The sequence below is a fragment of the Chiroxiphia lanceolata genome, chromosome 2, assembly GCF_009829145.1.
Source record: "Chiroxiphia lanceolata isolate bChiLan1 chromosome 2, bChiLan1.pri, whole genome shotgun sequence".
Taxonomy (NCBI): Eukaryota; Metazoa; Chordata; class Aves; order Passeriformes; family Pipridae; genus Chiroxiphia; species Chiroxiphia lanceolata.
In genome coordinates, this window is record NC_045638.1 from 71,847,781 (window position 1) to 71,872,468 (window position 24,688).

Consider the following 24,688-nt stretch of genomic DNA (forward strand, 5'->3'; position numbering starts at 1 on the left):
AACATTTATAATGGTTTCTTGCCTGCCACCTTTGGCAGATGTTGAAAACAACAGCAGCCCATATGCCCAGGGCTGGTCTCTTGGTTGCAGCGTGGGTCAGGTGTGGGCATGGTGGTGCATGGCTGGCTTTGCTCCTGAGCTTGGTGCCGGTGCCAGTGCTGAGCAAAATGGAACTCTCAGCACCATAGGCATGAAAAGGCACTGCAGACTTGCCCTCCTGCTTGCTGTCAACACCTGTCACACACATGGATTTTTCCACTTTCCCACAAGTTTTACAATGGAAGCAACAACCTATATGTTGCTCTCTAGTAACTAGTTCTAGTGTTGCAACTCTAGCAGCTGGTCTTTGGTCCCAATGGTTTCCTCTGGCAGACCATTAAGTGATGGTTTTTTCATACATATTGAACTGTTTGTAAACATTGTTTCACGCTTTCAGCTTTTCAAGTTTTCCCCTTGGGAAAGATTTAAAGAACAAGATTCTTAAAGCTGGATATAAACACTGTATTCTTGGGAGAGTATCTGAGTCTGAAATTCTGGGATGACAAGAAGAATACAAATGAAATGCCAGAGGATGGTAGTTTCACAAAATGGTCAGATTGTTTAGTTGGAGGACATTGGCAAACCCTTTCAACCAGAGTGCCTGGGTTGCTCCCCAAGAATCTGCCTAAGCCCTTGCAACGTCTTATCTCAAATTCTCAATGATTAGCTTCAGGAACATTATTTCAGAATGGCAAACGAGCAGACTCATAATCTGTAAGCATTAATGGGAGACTGTCCCATAAAAGCACAGTGCACACTTTGGAAGAACCAGCACTCAGAGTTGAGAGCCATAAATCGTAGGTAAGAAAAATGTATGTTTGCAGTATATCATATAACAAAATGCTTCGTCGAAGATTTGCTGCATCCTTTTCTCCCCTCTTAACAGTTGGCAGAATATATTCATTTCTAGTTAGAAGTATGATTGTCTAGACATATCCAGAGGAAGGCTATATGTCTGTACAGTCTCACCATTCAGATTTCTGGTGTTACTTGTGGTTCAGTCCAGAAGACCTCTTTATTCTGAAAATTTGTTATGCCCTTGCTTGAAGCTTGTTCAAGTGAGCTATAATTTAGTTTACATCTATGTTCAAGTGTATCCTTTAAATCTTGTTTTGAATAGGCATGGATGATAGTATATATAGGAAAAATACTGAAGCCACAGCTTCAGTACAGGGCCAAAAAAAAAAAATGCAGATAAGTGTAATTAACTTAGACATGAAAGGTTAATTAAAAGTTAGTTAATGCCAACAGTTTACATTTCCTAATTTGCTAAGGAAGAGAAAACAGTCTGCTGAACACCTGTAGCAAACAGTTTTTCAGACTTAATCAACTATTTGCTTTTTTTATGTATTGTGTTCAGTAGCCCCAGAAGGTGATTTAGACCTCTTGTCTCCACCAATGTTATAGAGAATCAGTATGGAATACTTACTGATAACTGCAGCACAGCTGGCTCCCCAGACTTCCCAAAACTGGCAAATGATGGCAGTATCTCTTTACTTTTGTACAAAATCTTTGTATTTTTAGCATCTCTCCCCAAACGTGGAGACTTGGCTTCTCGGCCGTTCTCAGACTGAAGGAATTCAAGTCCACATCTCAGAACAAAGTTTTGATATTCGGCCTCTAATCTGAGGCTACATCTGCTGCTGGACGAAATCTGCTGAATTTGGAGCAGCAATTGACTTTGGAGAATGTAGTCAAACTTTAGTAACTAATCTCAGCCAGAACTGGTTTCCAAAAGTGCCTTCTCTAGCAAACAAAGGAGGCATTTCCAATGGGTGATTCATAGCTGCCAAATAAGGTTCATGTGTTTCTGCTATGTTTGATGGACACAGTTGTTCATATCTGGCTGTGTCAGGGACCTCTTGAAAGGACTTAAAGTTGCTAAGCTCAGATTGTACTTTCAGTTTTGGTGGAAATATCTGCATTACCCTTGTTTATGTGATGCTGTTTCTCCTGTATGTTGACAAAATAATATATTCTCTTAAAGTAAAATGATTGGAAATACTCACTGCTCCTCTCTCACAACACTGAAATCTTCACAATTGCGCTTGGGACCAGATCAGACTAAAACTAGTTTTCAACTTTAACTGTTTAAAAATAATTCTTTGTTATGTTTCTAGCTTCTGGTACACTTTGCTGTCAGTGTGAGGGCGATGGGATGGATCAAGGATTGTTTCTCCTCTAAGGCACACACTTCTGTCAGCTTGCCATGAAAGCTTTTGCGGCCATAGCCTATTATGGGGCAAAGATAAAACATATCTTTCCAGCCAGCACTTACTGACTTGAGGAGAACCTGATGAGAGGGAAGATCTAGTGTTCCTTTGGTCTTCTGACCATGGGGCTTTTTCATGGTCTTCCTAAGAATTGCCTTCACATGACCTTTGCAAAACCTACCTGGATGTTTTCAAGTGTCATAAGCCACCTCGCGTTACATCGATACCCAGGGTTTCACCCGTATCAGAATGGTCTAAGCATGACAGTATGCTTGCTTTCTCAAATAAGCAGCAAATCTGGTCTGGAGGGTGCCTTGATCTTGTTCCCAAAATTCATTGTAAAGCTCTCCAGTTACCTTTTGACACCACTTCACTGGTAGGAAGCATGAAGCTGTCAAGGGACCATAGGTAACAGTACTGTGAACTTTAGTTAGGAAGGGAAGATCCTTAATCCTCTTTCACTCCTTTCACATCAGTTCCAGCTTTGCAGCAAATTGTTTGAGTAGGATTTCGGTATCTTAAAAGTCTGTATGTGGCTCTTGCCATGGAATTGGCTGAGTTTGCCCTTTCTGTTGAAGGGGCTGCCGTGGTGGCGTTTCCTAAGAAAATACAGCCGGTGGTGCTTCAGGGCATGCTTCCTTGGTTAGATGTGTAGCCACAAGGTCCTGAACTTTCTTCATGGTATGCTCAGGGAAAAATTTGAGAGCAGTCATTGATTGATAGCTTTCATTTCTATTTTCTTTCCTGAGTAATGCTGCTGGAAGATTATGTGAGTCCTTAGTCAGGACAACGGGACTTCGCTCAGAGGAAGATAATATGTGGGATTAGAGGGGCACACCAATTTCTTTTCTTTTCCTTTCCAGTATAACATCTTAAATGTGAGTGTACTGGGAGCAGAATGATTTGTCATTGTTAATGCTTTGTTTTTTTCTTTGTTTTTCTAGGATCTAATTCAGGATCAAAATTAAAAGTTCCTGAGCTGAGTATAAATGCCATGCAGTATGTTGTTCAAGTAGGACAGACTTTAAATCTCACTTGCAGGTAACCAACTGACTTGAATTCTGACAATTTGGTAGGGAGATCATACACATGACACTTTCTTTTCTTTTTTTTTTTTTTTTTTGTAACTGAAATTAGAAAAAATGAAACCTTATGTTGTGGGGAAAGGTGGGGAATGAACTTCAATGGCAATTGTTTAATAGTTCTTTGTTGTTTCTGTTGTTGTTTTTGGAAAACAAGATAAAAGAGAACCCCAGAAATAGCCTGATATAATAAAAAAGAAAGCTTGGGAACGGGAGCTATATAATTGCAGCCCAACATAATTGTTTCTGCTTCCTTATCTGTATTTGCAGGGGGGAAATGGTTCATTCATGGTCTTTGCCTGAAACTCTAAGCAAGGATAGCAAAAGGCTGAAAGTAATTAAATATGCCTGTGGAAGGAATGGGAAGCAGTCCTGCAGCAGTCTGACCTTGAGCAGAACTCAAGCAAGTGACACTGGAAACTATAGCTGCAAATACCCAACAAGTCCAGTGAAAAAGAAGAAGGAAACTACAGTCTATGTATTTATTAACGGTAAGATTAAATTTTTTTAACACTTCTTGGTACTTGCACTTCAATACAGAGAAATGGAAAAATAAGGCAGTTCAGCTGTGGATAAATACAGAATTTTGAATTATATTTTCAACCTTGCAAAATGTTATGATAATTTACCAATTAATGTATAAATCTACTTTACCAGAAATTTCAAATACAAATGTTAGTGTTTTATCTGTGAGGAAAAAAAATAAATAAAGAAAAAAACCCAATCCAATCAGTAAATGGAAGTCCATATGGAAGTGGACTAGAAGTGAATATGTCAAATGGGTATCAGAGAAATCACATCTTACATGATAGGATGTGACGAGATTTCTAGGCAGCTGAAGGATGTCTTTCCAGATCACTGAATTATCTCATGCTGCAGAAAATTATTATTTGCATGTTAAGTCACATTCAAAAATGTACTCTGCAGTCCATGTTACACAGATTGTAAAAATCTAGGGTAAACAAAACCAAATTAAACACAATTTGTTCAGCAAACAAGTATTGTGTAATGTATGGGAAGTGCTGGAATTAGGTCAGTTAGGCTATAAAAGAAATTTCTTTCTGATCCTGTATTCTTCCAGGGTATCAGTCAGACACTTCTCAGAATAGTTGAATTCTATAGGCAGAACAACAACAGAAGAAATTATAAACACTTTAGGGATTTAATTAATATTTTAGTTTTTCTTGATTTTTACAGAATAAAATTAATAGATTACTGTAACATGTCATGATTCACAGATTTTGAAAGCCCGTATTACAGAGAATTTGCAACTGGAAGTTTTCCAAATTATGGGTCTGCTGTGTCTAATGAGTTCACATCAGAGTGAATTACCCTTTGTTTTCATTTTGTAACATGAAGAGTGGGACCGGTGCTGTGAAAAAGCAGAATGAAGTGGACTTCTCACTACAGTAATAGAAAAAAGATAGCTCCCTCCCATTACTTTGTGTTGCTTTATTGAGAATTATTGACTATTTCATGCTGTTCATTCTGCTTTCCTTCATCTGAAATATACTGCACTGAGTGTCTTTCTCATCTAGTTGTTTTGATATGATTCATTGTAAATCCAACAACAGAAGCATAGACGAAGTAGGATATTCATTTAATGACCAACATTTCCTGCAGCCTAGGACAACTTACAGTTTTCTTGGATGACTTTTGCAAGTTCCCATCATGGGATCTTCTTAAACCTTCCACCTTGGATGTCCTCTCTGAGATCTACCCACAATCCTCTACATTCACCACATGAGAAGGACCTCTCTGCTGAACCCATTTTATGATATAAGAATGCCTTTACATTCTCTTGGTCTCTTACCTCTTTGAAGTGTTAATTTTTCTGAATCCTGATTTTTTACAAATAGAAGGCACAACCAGTCTTTTTTAATTCTTTGCTGCTACCCAGGTTGTATATGTCTTGCCTGCATCTGAAAGAGATCCTCAATTAGATGATTGTGAACCAAGGTTATCTGCAGAATTCAAATTGTGATGAAAGAGAAATATATCATTGCAGAAATACTTTTAGGACAGCCTCTGGCCACTCACCTCTGCCCCTGCACCCTATAATCAATTAAGGAAGACTGCCTGAGTGTTTTGGTTTTGTTGGTTTTTCAAGGATGTTCAGTCATAAATGTTGACGTCACTGTTGAAGAGATGGTTAGATTATATTTCTCCTCCTATCTTATTTGCAAAAAAATAGTAAAATGTTTAAGGAACGAACCTGTGTCAAGGTTAGGCCTCTTTGGCATGTTGATTTTCTGAATTTGACAATGCTTTTTATTGAAAACCAATTTCTTAGTGTTGTTTGTGTCCTAGGAAACACACATGAGAGTTAGGGCAAACTATGAATAACAAGGAAGGCTGCAAGGAGACTGCTCATTTAATGCCTGTTGGAAGTGTCACTCTGCCCTAAGGTGGAGAGGAGTATATTAGTCATCCAAAAATTTACAATTTCAGGAATAATATTTAAGTTGGAAAGAAACAAGATACTGAGTACCAAAACTCACCCTTTCTGATAAGTGTACTGTTGGCATACGGAACGAAAATACTTTTTCCATCTTGTTGTTTCTATCTCTTTTCTATCTGTCTCTTATAATAAGTCACTGTTTCTGTGAACATGCATGAAAATTCAATTATCTGTCTCAAGTGGGGTTAAGATGGAGATAACAAAATCCTCTGTGAAGACTACCTTTCCCGAGCTTAGTTTCATTTTGCATGAATTTGTGGGTGTTTAGGAAATAAACATTTGTAAAATTTGTGTCCCTCCTAGTTTTGTATTGTTTCCTGTGGCAGGACGTTGTGTCAGTCCATTTCCCATATTAGCTTCATGTGGATCACTGAGGTGCCTGTTTCCCATGTCTTAGCATGCTGCAGATGAGAACAAATAGTTGCTATTTACAAACACAGAATCCAAATCAGGAAAGTTGATATTGTTTGTACAGGAAGTCATCACTTATTGTTTTAAAAATGTTATTCATTTCCGTAATTAGAGTGATACTGAATATGAACTGGATTAAAAAAAAAAAAAAAGAAGTCCAAAGACCAAACCGCAACAAACCAAGTCCTTTGGTTCAGTAATGAGTGTATGCTACAGCAGAAAATGAGCTTCTACAGACAAAAACAAGATGCAAGACGATAAGAAGGAGACTGCAAGTCCCACATGCCCCAGGATGACTTGGAGCATTTCTGAAGTCCTGCTTTTGGGGATCAAGAAGAGGCAGGCTGGTGACTTATCTTCCAGGAGCTGGTCCTGACACCACCCTTCTTTCGGCTGGAGAGGTCACTGCTGAGTTGCAGAGTTGCACAGTGTCTCAGCAATTCTTGACTCCACACAGCTCAGGAATTGAGACATTAAGCGAGGGAAATTAATTCTCTTAAGAGCCTTCAACTTTGCTTCAAGAAAACTGATGACCTGACTTTGCCCATGAACCATGGGAAAATGAAGAAAAGCCTCTGCCAATTTCTCCACTGTCTTGCACCCAAAACTTCTCAGAGCTTTGTTTTGGAAGCCAACTGCAGCCTAGTAGTGAAAAAAGGCTTGTGGTGAACACTCACTGCCTACATCACAGCGAGGCATGGGGAATTTTCTGCTTGAAAAGAGATAATGATGGAATAAAGACATTTAAGAAATATCAAATTATCAGCGGGCTGTTTTGAAATCTATATAGATTTCCCTGGGGGACATTACTAAGACTTTTCTTTCTACCTGCCTTGTCCTTGTCTCCAAGACACTTTTCAGTTGCTGGAGCTAGTTCACTCTCTTAAAAAATGTGCGGTTCTCTTTATTCTCTACTCTCATCATTTCTTTCCTTTGGACAATTGTTCTCACGGTATGACAGAGAAAAACCCTGTAAGTTCTATTACATTGATATATAGTTAGATACGTTGATATAAATTAAATTTTTGCAAGACTTTAAACAAACTGTGATTCAAGTTGAAGTGTTGCTATTTTTTGTAATGAAGGCAGTTTTCGGCTAGCAATATGCAAGAGTAATGTCTTAATTATATTGTAACAGAGAATAGAATTCTTCTCTAAGTGAAGCTGTATTTGGCTTTAGGGCATTAGCCCATTTCTTATTCAGTGTTGTACCTCTCCTTGTCTGTCCTTATGATCCTGCTGTGTATGTCTTCTGAACACCTAATTTTCCTTGCAAAATGAGTTGTTTTAAAATCAGACCTCTAGGCTGAGTCAGTTTTCTATCCTCTTTCTATAGTTAACAGAGAACAAAAAGACCTCATGGTATCTATCACTTGTCACTGACTTTACAGGAAATCTGGAGAACAAGCTTAGAATAGATGTCTTGCTTTGAGACAAATTAAGTCAGATGAGACAAATCAGAGCTGGGTAATTAAAGGTACACGTCCTAAGAGTACTTGTACACACCAATGCCTAGAATGTTAAACATGTCTACTAGTTGTATGTATTTGGCTTGAGATGTATCTCAGGCTTGGCAGTCCAAAATGTGAAAGGCTCTAGCACTAAGGAATAGTTCAAAATGTAAGCCTTTGAAGTCTCAGAACGTCTGAGGTTTTGAGCTCTTTTTCAAACTCTAAAGTTGTACGCTGCAAGTTCTGAGTGTATGGCATCTCCTTGGGAGGTCCACTTGCAGACAAATAGCTGGATCCAGCCCCAGAACTGACATGCATTTAAGATTTAGCTGGATCCAGCCCCAGAACTGACATGCATTTAAGATTTAGCTGGATCCAGCCCCAGAACTGACATGCATTTAAGATTTAGCTGGATCCAGCCCCAGAACTGACATGCATTTAAGATTTAGCTGGATCCAGCCCCAGAACTGACATGCATTTAAGACTTAGCTAGAGTGGATTGACTCCTGTTATCCTAAAGATACTATTGTTGCAGAACATGGAGGGCGTTCAAAGAGTTCTCTAAAAGGGTCTCTTAAGATCAGAAGCATCAAAGTCAAAATAATTCAACATGTAAAAAAAGGCAGTAAGAAAAAACATCTTGGAAGCTAACAAATAGAAAGGGAGATTTTCCTACTTTTTCTTTATTCTTCTTGTTCACAGATAATGTACTAATAGAAGAACCTACCGAGACCTGGGGAACTCTTCCTCCCCTGTGCATTTTTTTCAGTCTTTGCTTTTGGCACAGTTTTAACATACGAGCAGTACAGTTTTGGCTTATGCTGTCAGAGTCAATAATATGATAGTGCTTCTGTTATGAAGAGGAAACTAGTTGGAATTAAGCTATGTTGCAGCTGTATCAAGTATGTGGACACATTTTTAGTGTCTAATGAGGTTCCTGTTACAAAACAGAGACCTCTAGGACTTGCTGACGTCCATTGCCCATAATTGCCGTGCTTTTGTCGTTGTGTGTACATGGATTTCATATCGTAGGACACTGTTGAGCAAAGCATGTGTGGACCCCTTGGCAGCATCAAAGGCTACATACTGCCTCCTCCAGGGTCCTTCTCCCTCACCAAGGCTCATAGCTCCTTCTGAAACAAATATGTTTCCAGGATGAATCGTCATAATGGAGAGATACATCTGAAAGAGCACTCCTAATATCTGTTAGCCTTTCTAGGAATTGCTTGCTGAACATAGTAATTGCTCTAGCATGGATTTCTTGGCTAATATGACTATTTTTCCTTAAGATATTGAACTGTGTTTTATTTGTGTTATGGACCTATGTCACAGCATTGTATAACTAGTCCCAAAGGAAAACAAACCAATCTGGCCTGAAAACTGTTGCACAATTATACTAGCAGTGCTTTGTATCTGAATGTGCTCTAGATATTAATTAATAATAACAAAAGTCCAGGTAAAAGAGAAAAAGAAAAAAGGAGTATAATACTTTGTATCTCAAGTCTTCCTTCAAGGTTTAGACATGCTTTGTATTTGAAGAGTATTATTTTACAGGCTAAGAGGCAAAAGTGGAACAACCTTTGCTTAGAATAAGGCATACAAAATGGGATTTCTTTTTTTCTTAAAGAACCTAGGCACCTACATGTGAGCAGATTGAATAAGTATCTTTGCTAGGGCATGATTCATCTCATGGTAAAGCAGATGTCCAAAATAGATTAGATGAGTCCCATTGCAAAATTCCTCCATTCTGCCCAGGGACAACAGTAACAGTTTGGCTCCTACCTCAATGAGAAATGTCTGTATTTTAGATGCGTAAGTGAAGCTGGAACCACTCTTAGAACGAAAGGTTCTTCTGGAATTCATTCTGAACAGCCCCAATAATTTATCTGGGATAAAAGGAGTTAATTAGGATGAATCCCTGCAATGGAAAGGGAATTTGGCAATTGGCCCATTAACTTCAATGAAGTCTGCATATCTATTCTTTACTAAAGACTTTGGTCCTTTTCACGTGCATGAGGGAAAAGGATTTTATGTGAATATGATAAAAATATTTTACCTCTCTTAGCCTGAAAAGAATCTTAATGATGAGCCAAGTGTAAGTAGGCATTTCGGAAGAACTTCATAGGACAAGCTTTCAGGGATTTCAAGGAGCTTAGATTTTCCTGCAGAGACTTTTTTTCTTGCAAATGTATGTGTAAGTCCTCTGAATTACATAGCTCAGATTATTAAAAACAAAACAAACCCAAGAACAGTAGCCAAAGTTTTGGAAATAATGAACCTCTCCACTTTCTGAATTTGGCATTTCAGTGTTGGCTAATTTAGTTGTTTGTGCAAACCCCATAAATAGCTTAGACAGGTTACTGATACCAGACATAATATTACTTGTGTTAAGTCTCTTATCAAGTTTTTATCTGGCTGCCAACCAGCTTAGAAAAAGCTGCTATTTATGTTCTTTAACAATATAGCAGGTGACCTTCATGAATTTTGTGACTTCATGAATGCTCTTTGTGGTTTCATGTTGATTGAAACTGAGAGATATTGTAAGGACCACAGTCAACCCAGCACAGAGTCATTTATTCCAGGCACAATTTAAAAATACATTAAGCTGAATTTTAAAGTAACCTTTAACATATGGAAATATTCTGGCTGTCCAGCTTTCATTTTGGTACCCTTGCAGGCAGCTCTAAAGAAAAATAAGTGAAACCAACAAAACCAATCAATAATTCAAAAACCAAGTTCAACTCTCTTAGATCTTCCATTCCAAATCCCAATGAAGCTGAACATGTAACTTGGATGTGGTCTTCAAGATAGGTCAGTCTGTAATGTTCATTTTATGTTTAGAGCTTTCTGAACATAAAAGTGAGTGGAGCTGGCCCAAAAGACTGCTGGCAGAAGGTTAGGTCATCCCACGTGTGCTGCCAGCCAGCTGTTCAAGGAAGGATGCCATTTACCTCCCCTCAGGAAGAAAATGAGAGGAAAGGTGGCAGAAACTAGTGGCAATAGCTGGGGTTGTAATGGGATGGAGAGAGGAAAAAAGAAGCAAGGAATGCTATTGCTTGGGGACAGAAGGATTCCATGTTGTTGGCATACTGTGCCAATGTGGCATAGTCTTCCTTGGTGCTGCTGTGTGTTCAGCTTTGCCTGTTACAGGCTGGTAGACCCCACACCAGATTCTGATCTTGAGGCACTGAGAGTATCCCCTTATGGCCTCTAAGTTGGAAGGAGAATAAAATGAAAGGGAATCAGGAAAAGCCTCCACGCTCATTATGAAAACAAAACTGTGCTAGGAAACATGATGCGTATTTCTTTTAATCAAAAGCAGGAAGACATTTGGAGCACTTGGGGCCACCAATTGCCCTCCAGCCCATGGCGGAAGTCCCCGGTGATGTCAGTGGGAGCTCTGCACGCGAATAGCTGGGGCACGGAGACGCCTTGGCGTACCACTGCAGGGCGTGTACCAAGAAAGGCTGGGACTGAGCTTCAAAGCCTACCTAGAGCAACCAGGGTGCTCAGCTGACTTTTACAGAGCACTTCGTTGACTTCTCCAGGCACAAACATGAATTTCCATTGAAGAAGAAGAAGAAGAAAGAAAAACCAAACATGGTGTTTTATGCTTGTTTCCTGTCCCTGTCTTCAGATGGGCAGGAATCCTGTGAGGTCTGAGCTGCACAACCCCCACTGCCTCGATGTTGGCATCAGTCAGTGGTGACACTCTGTCTGCAGACAGCACTTGTAGTCCGCAGAACAGCTCTTCCTCACACTTAAAATGATCTGGAGGTTATGATACAGGAAGCTACTTTGCAAAGCTTGCTGGTTTTGAGCAGGAGCTCTTAATTTCGTGACAAAGACAAATGAGACTTTGGGGAGTAGTAAATTGGTTTGTCTGGTGATATTAAGGGGCAGGTGACCTCTTCTGTGGCTCCAGCCCCTGAAACAAAAAAGGTTCTTCTCCCCATGCTACAAACAGGTTCATTCTTGGTCTATCCTTGAATTGCACTGCAGAGGAAATGTCAGCCTAACAAGTCCTTAGGGCATTTTTTATTACATATGCATCCTCTATTAGTCATAAGTTCCTTTTGCTGTCTCAGTGGACATTTAATACCTACTATTAAATAATACTTTGTCGATTTCATTTCAGAAAGCTTGTGTAACAGCTTCATTAAACCTCTTTACATTTGAGATACTCTGCCTTATACTCTATAAACTAGAGTAGAATTTTTTTCTCTTCCTCTTTGATGTCTCAAACAAAAGTATTATTGCATACAATAAGAAAAGAGGATTGTAAGGGCAGAACAGCTTGATGACACCAGGAAGTGCATATCATACTTTTGAACGAGATGCAAAACTAATGTATTTGAAGAAGTACTTGAGTGAACATAGGTCAACATGCAGAAGTCTGGGGTCAGAACACTTGAATAAGTATTACAATTTGAGGATTTATAAGGGATTGGTTCTTGCTAGCTTTACTAATTTCTTATCCAAATAAGATTTCCATTGTTATTTGTAAGATTTTTGACTGAGTGAAAATAATGGGATTTGGCTGAAAAAACATCAGAGCTGTAGATAAGCATGGAATTAAGATCTGAATGTTCCACTTTTTTAGGAGTTAAAAAACAAACCTTATGTGAATTTGGAGGTAGTCTAGCTGCGATATGAGTCAAACTGAACCTTCAGATCTGAACACCTGCAAAGAAGATTTGGAGCTAGAGACTGTAGCTTGAGCCCCTCTTTGTTAAGTGGTCCAAACAATAGCAGCAGCTATGTTCCTTGTTCCCAGAGCAAGCTATTTATGACAATGCCCTTTGTTAAAGGGATTGTTCAAGGGACGGTAAATTACTCTGCCAAGCTTTAGTTATTGAGTCAAGAGGAATTAATGTTTTCCTGGCATTTTCATTTGCCTTGTCACTTAAAAAAGAGACACATAGCTATTGTGATAGTGGGAAGGAGGAGAAGAATTAACTCTTGGTAGTCTGTATTCTCAGAGTTGAAAATATGGCTGGATTATCACAGTAGATTTTTACCTAGTGCAGCCAACATGAATTTTTCCTATAAATTTCCTTGCAGACAGCAGGAATATGTACTTCGTAGAGGTTTCCTGATAAGAGAATTTCAGCTCACTTCTCATATAGTTACTTTTCCTGGTGATAATAAATAGAACTGCCATGAATTAGGCCCATAGCAGTAGGGATGTTGCTGTAAAGGGGAAAAATGGACTTCAACTCTCTGGAAATTTAAAGGAGATCTCAAGATACTGCTATTGATATTGAATGATAAATACTTATTTTTATAAATATTTATAAATATAATATTTTCAAATATTTAATAATAATAATTTGCTGAACATGTTTAGACAAAATAAACAGAAGATATGGATTTCAGGACTTAGTTTAGCTTTTGTTATTGACAGGGTTAGTCTGTTCTTTCAAGGCTGTGTGCACTGTTACAATTTCCATGCACTGTCTTAAAGTTTCAGATATTAACCCGTTTTTTTTCCTTCTCCTGCAGATACAAGCAATCCATTTGTAGAGATGCACAGTGATATACCTAAAATAATACACATGACTGTGGGAAGAGAAATGATCGTCCCATGCAGAGTTACAGCACCAAACATTGCTGTTACTTTAAAAAAGGTACCTTGATCCAAGCATGCTCTGAAAGTGTAAATATAGATGATGCTTTTTGTTTGCTTGTTTGTTTGTTTACAGCTATTGTAAGGTTTTTGAAATATTTTAACAACTTAGTGTTTCTTATGCCACATTTCTTGGTGTCAGTGTGTGCAGAAATATTTCAACCCTGGAGGCTTTGTTTTGTATCTCACAGAAGGGCTTCATCAAATCTCCTACACTGAGTGACAATTTTCTGAAGAAACTTAAACTTTGCATACTACTTTATGAAATCCTCACTGACAAAGGTTTCTTAAGCCCAGAAGGGAATTTCTTGTTAGGAGAAAAGATTTCCTCCTACCTCTTCCTCTGACCTTCCTCCCTTTTCCTCTTCTGTCCTCTGGAATAGCCAGTAAGTGCAGTCCCTGGAGACTTGGTGGGGCTGGACAAGGATCTTTGCAAGCCTTTGCCCTACCTCACTCCCACCAGCGCCTTTGCTGCTTCCTTTTACACATAAAGAGATGGCTTCTCTTTATGGGGAAATTTTGCAGGGGAACAGCAGAGTTCAATGTGGTGGGACTAATTTTAGAAAAAAAATGGACATTTTCGTGTTTTGGGAAAAATATTTATTTCCTAGGTGCCTTTAGGGTTACATGGACAACTAAGTGAACTATATGTATGTAGTAAAGTACCTGGTATCAAGACAGAGAATGGGGCATTTTTTAAAGTTCCAGAGTTTTTTACTTAAAAATTAGGTGGAGGTGCCTGTGATGTTTTGTTTCTAAATAAAAGGAGTTCTGTACTTGGTGGCATGAAAGTTGACACTGTTAAAAGGAAGAGAAATGAAATTTATGAAATAATATGCAATTGCCTAACAATACCACCATAAGATGCTTATCTAGTTCAATACAAGTCTTTTGTTTCCTCTCGACTGCAGAGTTTTACACCAGCCATAGATTTGATTCTGTGTTTTGTCATGACTGGAGGTTTAAAAATTCTACACAGTGCTACTTTACTAATATAGATACTGATTTTTCTTCTTGGTTTTCACATATTAAATCCCATGAAAGAAAGGAAAATGTAAAGAAAAGAAAGTGACCTGACCCAGGATATTACCCTATGTGTGTCTATGTATACACACACACACACACACACACACACACACACACACACACACACACACACACAGGCACACAGTTATCGTGCAAGAAGATGCACAAGACTGTGGCTATTGAATCAAAAGTAAATGAGGCTTAGCTTTCCATAGAGGAAATGTTGTAAAGTGGGAACTTATTTGGGCACTGTAGTGTTGCATCTGAAATGTCAGCATATTAAATTTCTAACTAAGAAAATTCCTGACAGGTTTCCCTTCTATTAAACAATACTAAAAAAATATTTTTCCTTATTCGGAGAAGATTGAGACATAGCTACTCTTTTTTTAATATCACCTTGCCTTTTGCTTGGCATTGTGGTGTAAAGCATACATCTTTACACCATCGAAAACAGATGTAATACTCTCAGAAGGAGAAAGAGAAGGCGGAGCCAAGTCTTGAAAGAAAGGATTGGTTGCTTACATGTTTTGCATTCCAGGAAAACAAAAATGTGTTCCATAATTAATCCCAGAATTTCCTGAAGCCTGTACGCTACAGTGCATTACATCATATCTTACTTTATTTATCATCTGTGACACCCTTATATGAAGATTCCAGCAAGGCTGTGCTCCCATAGTGATTAAGAGACGTGTTAAATGCATTTCACAGCTGCAGGCATACTACTCCTGGAGAAATGGCAAGAACTATTTTATGTTTTCCATCAATAATAAAGGAAGAAGTCGGTGTCCCCAGAATCACCAAATCACAGAATATGCTGAGTTGGAAGGGACCCACAAGGATCATCAAGTCCAATCCTTAGCCCTGCACAGGGTCATCTGCAAAAGTGACACCATGTGCCTGAGAATATTGTCTAAATTCTTCTTGAGCTGTCACTTGGTTCTGTGAACACTTCCCTGTGGAGGCTGTTCCAGTGCCCAATCATCCTCTGTGGCAAGAACCTTTTTCTAATATTCAACCTAAACCTCCCCTGACACAACTTCAGGTCATTTCCTTGGGTTCTGTCACTGGTCACCACGGAGAAGAGATCAGTGCCTGCCCCTCCTCTTCCCCTCACAAGGAAGTTGCAGACTGCAATGAGGTCTCCCCTCAGTCTCCTTTTCTCTAGGTTGAACAGACCAAGTGACCTCAGCTGGTCCTCATACAGCTTCCCCTCAAGGCACTTCACCATCTTCATTTGGACACTCTCTAGTAGCTTAATATCTTTTCTATATTGTGGCTTCAAAAACTGCACACAATATTCAAGGTGAGGCCGCTCCAGTGCGGAGCAGAGTGGGACAATCCCCTTCCTTGACCGGCTGGTGATGCTTTGTCTCATGCCCCCCAGGACACGGTTGGCCCTCCTGGCTGTCAGGGCACTGCTGACTCATATTCAACTTGCCGTCGACCAGGACCCCTAGGTCCCTTTCCATGACACTGCTTTCCAGTATCTCATTCCCCAGTCTGTATGAGTATCCAGGGTTGCCCCATCCCAGGATCTGGCACTTCCCCTTGTTGAACTTCATACAGATGGTGATTGCCCAGTTGTCTTCTTAGCTGCGGCCTCCCTGCCTCTGAAGGAGTCAACAGCTCCTCCCAGTTTTGTGTCATCTGCAAACTTGCTTAGTATCCCTTCCAGTCCTGCATCCAAGTAATTTATGAAGGTGTGAAAGAGCACAGGGCTCAAGATGGGCACTAGTGACAGATTGTCAGTCTGATGTTACCCCACCATCCGCTATTACCTTGTGCTCGATGTGTGAGCTAATTGTTCACCCATCACATGATGTATTTATGCAGCTGTGTGCTGGATATCTTGTCCAGAAGGATCCTGTGAGAGACAGTATTGAAAGCTTTACTGAAATCCAGAAAGATTAAATCAACTGACTTTCCTTGATCAACTATGAGGGTTACCTTGTCATAGGAGGAAATCAGGTTTGATAAGCAGGACTTTCTTCTCATGAAGCTGTGCTGGCTGTGACCAGTGATGATGATGTCCTTCAGGTGTTTTTCAACACCTCCCAGAATAATCTTCTCCATAACATAGAAGCATAACATGCTTCTCCATAAGCATGAAAGAAAAGATAGGCATTCAAAACTCTAATGTACACTTTTACTAAGCTTTCAGCTAGCTCTTTCCAGGCACTGAAGTGAGACTGACAGGCCTCTAGTTTCCTTGGTCCTCCTTCTTGCTCTTCTGGAAAGTTGGGACAATGTTTACTAGCTTCCACTCAGCTGGGACCTTTCTGGATTCCCAAGACTACTCGGAAATCACCGAGAGAGGCTTTCCAATGACATCAGCCAGTTGGGATGAGTCCCATCAGGCTGCATAGACTTGTGGGGATCCAGCTGGAGCAGCAGATCCCTCGCAATTTCAGGGTCATCTGGGAGCTGATCATTCTCACAGTCTTGGTCGTCCAGCTCAGGGCACTGAGATCCCCTTGGTCTGTCACCCATGTTGAAGACAGAGGCAAAGAAAGTGTTGAACACCTCTGCCATGTCTCTGTCTCTGTTTGTGAGATGATAATCCTCATCCTGTAAAGGCCCAGTGATATTTCTATACTGCCTTTTGCCATTAATATAGTTGAAAAAATCTCTTTTTATTGTCCTCCACATTTCTGACAAGCTTGAACTCCAACTGAGCTTTGACCACACAAATTTTCTTGCTACAGTGGCAAGCAGCATCTCTGAATTCTTCCCATGTAATGCAGTCCTCTGGAGCTGGAAAGAAAATCCCACCATTAGAGTCATTAGGTTCTGCATTCTATATGGTCAGGAAGTAAAAATATGAAATATTTTTTTTGCAATCTCTCTCTTCTGGAAGGACTCACTACAGGTGTATGAGCACTGCCTCCAGCATTTTTTTCCTGTACAGTGCTACTTCTTATTTTTAGTGGACTGATGTGGGAAAGGTTTATTATCCATCTTCAACACTCAAATGATTTTTTTTCCATCTTTACCTTAGTCAGCTCTTTCGAGATACTGTGTTGTTCTCACTTCCAGGCTGAACATCTGTAAAAGTTGTATTTTACAGCATGGCAACCATATACAACATAGGAGGAAGATCTTCAAAATTCAAGAAGCTAATAACACAGATTGGGAATTGGGGATGGAGCTTTTAATTCCTATTTCAAATTCAGCCTTCAGGTCCTGTTATAACCTTTACCTGCAACAACTACTGTCTGTTTCTCTTCCTCATCATATGAAGACTGTGAAATCAATTGATAGTTTTGATCTAATACTTAATACCTTGATATCCAGAGCCTCTCAAACCATCATTCCTATCAATACAACTCTGGCTGCCTCATTTAAGATCCCTAAAATAAGATAATCCTTACTGCAAGTAAGGTATGTACTTCTCTTACCTCTTAATTTGCTTTAATCTTGCTAAATGAAGAAAGCATCACCTTTTGGTACAATGGTTTGATCCCTCTGTTTATTCTCCTTCTGGATTGTCTGTCATAAAGTCAACAATGCCATTCATGGGAAGAGAGGTAAATAAGCTTCAGCATAAATAATAAAAAGAGGAAAAAAACCCAGGGATGTTGCAAGTCATGTGGTCTGAATTGTTAATAATGCCACCTCATGCTTCCCAAATTGACGGGAAGGGAAGCATGAAAGAAAGGATAGGGATTCAAAACTCTAATGTACACTTTTACTAAGCTTTCAGCTAGCTCTTTCCAGTAAAATCTACCTTTGGAAATGTGGGGAACCACATCTTGTCTATGCACTCTTGCCCGTATGTATGTACCCAAACCTGTGTGGTAGTTGAGCAAGTTTCGAGCTGGCTTCCCATCAAATCTCCAAAGCTCAGTGAAAGCCTTTTCCTTCCCTCTCCCTTTAGGCAAAGGGAAAAAAAACCTATAGAAACTGAGAGAAATCAAAACCAATCAAATTATATAAAAAAATATATTTACATATATTTACAATTATATATACAATTTGAATATATTGTACACATGGTAGGGAACTCCTGAGGGAAAAAAAAAGGGAAAAGGGAGGGGGAAAAAGGGATTAAAAAACCTAAAAAACCCCAAATATCCTTCGAATATATCCTGTTAATAGAAAGCTAGCAAATAAATGCAAAAAACAAATTTAATACTCCCCTGAACGCAACAGCAGAACTGTGAGGGGTACCAGCCAACTCTCCACACCTTCTGGAGGGACCAGAGATAACAGTAGGTCCAAGCAGGCAGGCCCTGGCCTATACAAGACCGTCTGCGGAGAGACCTGTCGCCTTCAACCACTGGAAGAGAGAAGAGAGCGAGCTCTTATCTACGCCCTATTTATATGTTGTGTTACAGAAGGGGATGATATGGAATACTTCCTTAGATTTCTGACCCCCATTGCTAAGGAAGGCCTAAAAAACCCAAAAGCCAACCCACTACAGTAGTACTGTGTTAGTGCTACTAGGTAGCAAAAAGATTTAGTGGTTGGTGCTGGGCAAAGAAGGAGGCACAGCCTATACCAAAAGAAACTGAAGTTTAGTTTGAAACAAAGAAAGTAAAAGGCCAGGACTGCACTGGCAGCCACGGTGATGTGGTTCATGCAGATAAGTATGTAGACAATAAATTCCATGTTTACTGCAGCCGTCACAGCAAACTGATTCTTTGAATAGCTCTGATTCGCTGCTGGTACCCATCTGTAAGCTATTATTGCAGCTGAATTTGTCCTCTGCTACTTCAGTGGAAACCTCATCGTTCCAACACTTCATAGGTTTTCTACATCTCTTTGTGATGACCAAATGGCCAAGTTTTTAACAAGGCCCTGAACTACATGGGCCCTGCTCTGCACAGGTGCAGGACCAGATGATCTCTAGAGGTCCCTTCCTACCTGAATTATTGTGTGATTCTGGGATCCTCTGTCCTTTACCATCCATGCAGTGATCAGCATGGTGATGATGCCATGTTTCTAGTTGACGGCCTGGAAGCTGGTTTATGGAAGAGCAAAGCAACTCTCATTCTCTGAGAGTGGAACACAGGACATCTGAACCAGTAGGGTTGGCAGAGGAGAACAGTGTAGAGGAGAGCTGGGTAAGAAACTGAGGCAAGTAAAGAGAGAGGGTAGAGCTGTGAAGGGCTCTGAGGGTGAGCACCCAGCCACCATGTTCTGATCTGAGAAAAAGTCCTGGTATTTCCACCCTCTGAAAGGGACTTGTCCTAGTACCTTGTTTTGTTTCATTTAGAACAGGAATGGCAACAGAGCTCTTAAAAGCCAAGATATTGTTGAATGGCAGCTAGCAGTCTGTAATATAATGGACTTTACTTTGGGGGGGGTGGGGTGTAACGCACACTTCCCCCACGATTTGTGTGCTTATTATAGCACCTTATCAGCTGTTGTAAAGATAAGGAATTCTACCAGAGCATTTTGTGCTCTCTATTTATTGTTTATTTGATTCATCATGCATTTATTTCTTTTGGAAGAAATGGCATGAGATCAGTGAATGTGATCTCAAGGGTAGCTTTCTGCATACACTGAGCAGGCAGCATCAAGGATACCACATTTTGGAGAGAAGCTGTACCACACAGGAAGGAGCTGGACAGCTGTGCTTCCCCCAGCCTCCGACAGCCATCCATGCTGGCTTTGGCTGGAGGAAGGAGAGGGGTGGCCAACACATAAGTCCTCTGTTCAAATAAAGGGGAAGAAAGAGATGAAGGGTCATTATGTGCACAGTGAGAAGTGAGAAGTGATGGGTGCTTAGTTGATCCAGGGATCTTTGCTTAGGGCCCCAATTCACTTAAATTCTGCTCCGTGCCATCTTTAAAAATATCTTCTTTTTACCATAAAAGCAAGTATTATCAGAGTAGAGTCACATCCAGACTTTGTACCCATGGCTGACCTCTGTGTTACCCAAATGGGGGCATTTATTCCATCAATAACATATAACAAAAAAGCATGAGATTTTGTCTGACCTTCAATTCCTATGTCATGCTTTGCCTTTTCAGGGTTTTCTTTATACCTTATTAATATGGGACTTAAAGCACAAAGGATTTTAATGTAAAATATAACTTGTACTGCTGATAAAGTGAATACTTGATCCCACATGGCAATACTTTATTTTTATTTTTTACGTTGTTTGGACAACATAAATGAGAGATGCATCAAATTGAATTCTGGCGATAATTTGTTAAAGCCATGAAAAGACAGCAAACTAAGTCCATTTGTCACCCCCGTTGAAAAATGGGTATTTGTGTCTCTGTGGTGAAACCAGGATACTTAATTGCAAATATGAGCGCTTTAGCTGCCAATCAGGAGCCAACAGACCAGCAGCCCAAGTGCTGAAGTTAATGATAGTGTCAATCTATTGTGTCGTAAATTACATCCTGTTATAAATAATGAAATCTTGGAAACAAATACAACATTCACATTCTTCACCCAGATTTTTCCTTTATTTTGTGATGAAAATGTGACTTGAAAAACCTGCATCATTAAATGTCATCCTTTCTGCTTTGATTGGCATTTTTTAGGGTGCTTTTTTACTCATTCCTTTTTATTAGGATACTTTGATTAGAGAGTAAGCATGAGGAGGAGTTGTTTTTATGATGTGTGTTTGACACTTCCAGATTCCACGAGAAACTCTAATTCCTGATGGCAAGACAATAATCTGGGACAGCATGAAAGGCTTCAGAATACCTAAAGCAACCTACAAATTCATAGGGCTCCTGAGCTGTGAGACAACCATCGATGGACACACATATAGCACAAAATACCTAACACATCGAGAAAGTATGTAGCGTTCGTCATTCCCTGTCTTTCAGAAAGCACTCTTCCCTGCTGACATTACTAATTTTTCTCTCTTTGTCACATGCAGCCAACACAATTTTCGATGTTCAGTTAAGCACCCCACGTCTTGTCAAGATGCTGAAGGGAGACAGCCTAGCACTTAACTGCACTGTCACTGCAGCCTGGAACACCAGAGTGCAGATGACATGGACTTATCCTGGGGAGGTGAGCACTGTGACTGAAATAAAGAAACCAGAAGTTTCCCACAGATCATGCTGCATCTATCATCCTGGGAGGAATTCTTCTTTGGAATGCTTACCGTGGTTTGCATTCCATCATTTTGACCCTTGCTGACGTGTCTCTCTTAAGGTTCCTTTTTTTATTTCTGGTGCTTAATTGAATAAGTAAACATGTTTACACAATGTACTTTGGTTATATTGCATAATCACAAACGAACACTAGAATTGTTTCATGTCTGGGAGTTTCTTTTCGACTTGATGAAATAATAAAAATTTATCACCCAGTTCCAGGCAGGGACATATTCTTGTGACAAAAAAGTTTTCAGTGAAGCTAGCTTTCTCAACTCATTCATTTCAAAGACTGGCAGACAATCAGGCACCCAACCTGAGCATGTTTAGAAAAGATATTATGATTTAGCTAGCCAAAATCTCATTTGTCAAGTGTCACATGCACGGTCCTCTTGTTTTGACAACTACAGGAATGATCTTGAATGTGTTTCTCCACCCCTCATGTTGGGAGCATCCTCATAAATATTTGTCACTTACAGAATAACTGCCAGGGAGTCCTTGTAAAGCTGATAAGAAATTTGACATTAGCTTAAGATTTACAACTCCCATTCCTTTCATGTCAGTTTGATTTATGCTGATGATTCAAGTCAAGATCATTTATTATGTCACTCATTGTGTCTAATTACAAGCTGAAATTATGATTGCATTACATAGGAAAAATTAATGTAATTATTTATTATATACTGTAGCCATTTTCCCTAGCATTTTTTCACCCCAGAAGTAAACAACTTAGCAACAAGAATTACTCCAAATATATTATATTGCTGATTGCTGCCTTACCAAACCCCAGCTGGGCACCACACTTGTGAAATTCTGCTTTGTTTTTATTTTTATGGTAACTTAAGGGTACTCAGTGTTTATAAGCCACCAACAATGTCCTGGGTTAAATAAACTTCGAGGCCAAAGGTTCAGGGGGAGTTGCAGGAAATAACTCCTCAGACTTTCATTATCTTCAGTTCCACCCTGCTATTCCCTTGCCAAATCTAGTCCATTTTCCATCTGTAGCATTTCCAGAATTCTCCCTTTCTTGTGTTATTGTTCTCTTCTTCTATGTGTCTGCTGCCTATGGCACTGAATCCAGGCACCAAACCAGGTGCTGCTCTTCATATCGCGGTTTCAGGGATTTTTAGGAGCAAGGCTGGACAATGTAATGGGGAGTGGGGCATGTTGGTATGGCAGGCTGTACAGAAGGGATGATCTTCCTCTGGAAAGTACTGCTTTGGATGCTATTACAACTTTGGTGAAGACAGGGATGAATTGCCATATAATGTTGCATATATTTTTTATTGTTGACCCCCTGGAAATGTTAAGCATCTTTTTATTACCTGTCCATGCTGTACAGAGGGATCTGGGTTTTTTTATTCACTTATGGTGGCAGTACAGTAAAATAAAAATCCTAATAATCATGAAAATTGGCTTGGTTAAGCTTTCTGGTTTTCATTTTTTTGCTTTTACAGACAAGGAGAAGAGGTTCCGTAATGCAGCGAATTGACCAGAAGAATACAGAGGCTAATATTTTTTACAGCATCCTTGTTGTTGACAAAGTGCGTGATATTGATAAAGGGCAGTACACCTGCCATGTGAAGAGCGGGCCCTCGATCAAAGCAGTTAACACAACAGTCATTGTTTATGGTAAGAAGTGTTGCAGATTTATAGAATGCAGAATGATCATACACCAAGGTCAGTCATATGATAGCTTTACATCTTGACAGAAAGTGGAAGTGAATTTGTAGCATATTCATCATAGGTAGAAAAAAGAAAACAAGGGAGGAAGGGTACCCAGGAGGGAGACCATGTGCCATTTCTTCCATGACTGTTTCGTACTGTTGCCAGTAGACGTGTTAATGTTCCACTTGATCCATTTTGTCTGCTAAATACTGTGATGACGCTGTCTTCAGTCAGTTCTAGCAGATGCAGTCAGTGAAACTATAGTTTTTGGGGGAAAAAAAGTACAAGCTGAATTTAAATAGAAGAATCTTGTATGGTACTTTATGCTTTGCTGTTTCTGAAAAATTAAGAAGATATAGATACCCTAGCTCTGCATGGAGCAGGGAGCTTGTACATTATTCAAAAAATTAAGCAAGGACAAGATACTGCAAATCATTAATATGGTTTCACAGTGGGAGCCTTAAACGAGTTCCCCGTGGTCTGCCTGGGCCTTCTGTGAAGTCTGCCAATTTCTGGCGTTATTTCAAAAGTATGTGAATTAGGGCTTTTGTGCATTGGGACTCTAGGAGAAGCTACCTTCTTTGTGGCATCTTGTTACAAGTAGGACTATGCAGGATCTTTGGGGAACCATTGGTGCTATAGACCAAGTGGCTGATGGGTGTCCTCTACAATCAATTTGTTCATGTTTTCAGTGGTGTATCTTTTCTCTCTCACGTGGAAGTGTGGACTAAGCACCCTGTGTTGATATTCTTAGAGAGTATTTCAGTCCATTCTCTCTATTTCAGCTCTGGGAGCATAGGTTGAATCATGATACCTACTTACTATATTCTTAAACAATTAACTGAAGCAGTCAGAAACTGAGTTTTAGATTAAAATTAAAGTTAGAGAAACTGGAACTGTCAAAGTCAGCCTGTAAACTCTTATTCACATAAGCAGCCCCATCTATGGGATACCTATATTAGAAAGAGCCTCTGTGAATAAAGGCTTGCAGAATCAGGGTTGTATCTTTATAACATGACTTATGTAATTAAACTACTTATTTGTCTTCTGCATGTTATTTTCAATGTACATAGCAAGTGTGAATAAATATTGCACTTGTTTAATAGATATCCCGCATCCTTATGCAATTCATAATATGAGTAAATATTGCATTGTAAATTTGATAGGTACTATCAAAGGGACATTCAAACAGTTTTTCATTTTTGAATCTTTTATTTTGCACAAGTTGGCAGGGGAGGAAAAGATATTTTCCAATGTATTGTGTGAATTTTGTGTTCTATTGACTCTGGTAAAAGCCATCAGGTTGCCAGAGAGTTGGAGATATGGGGCAGAACAACTGAAAGAGAGCAAATTCCAGCAGGTTCAGATTGTTCTGTGAAGTGACAAAGATTTGTTTGTTTAATAAAACAGCTGTTTGCCAATGATACAGAAAGTTTCTTACTTTTTCCTTTGCTATTTCTCTGAAGGTCCCTTAAATCCTCTTTGGCAGAATATTTTCTTTTGCAACATTAATTGATTCTTTGCCTGTAGAAGTAGAAAGGTCATCTGATCATCTAGTTCAGCTTCCCACATACCAAGAACCACTTAATGTCTTACGCATTTTTTTTCTGGATGAAGCACAATATGAATTTGGCTAGACCATAT

The 24,688-nt window shown here is 39.5% G+C and overlaps 1 protein-coding gene across 1 annotated transcript in view; it reads left to right on the forward strand.

Annotated features, from left to right (window-relative positions):
* FLT1 (fms related receptor tyrosine kinase 1) overlaps window positions 1-24,688 on the forward strand; it is a 111,396-nt gene that overhangs the window by 11,917 nt on the left and 74,791 nt on the right. The window contains exons 2-7 of the mRNA XM_032681035.1: window positions 3,197-3,293; window positions 3,605-3,825; window positions 13,163-13,287; window positions 20,909-21,071; window positions 21,157-21,293; window positions 22,834-23,008. Of these exons, the coding sequence (XP_032536926.1) occupies window positions 3,197-3,293; window positions 3,605-3,825; window positions 13,163-13,287; window positions 20,909-21,071; window positions 21,157-21,293; window positions 22,834-23,008 (918 nt within the window). The remainder of the gene's footprint in view (window positions 1-3,196; window positions 3,294-3,604; window positions 3,826-13,162; window positions 13,288-20,908; window positions 21,072-21,156; window positions 21,294-22,833; window positions 23,009-24,688) is intronic.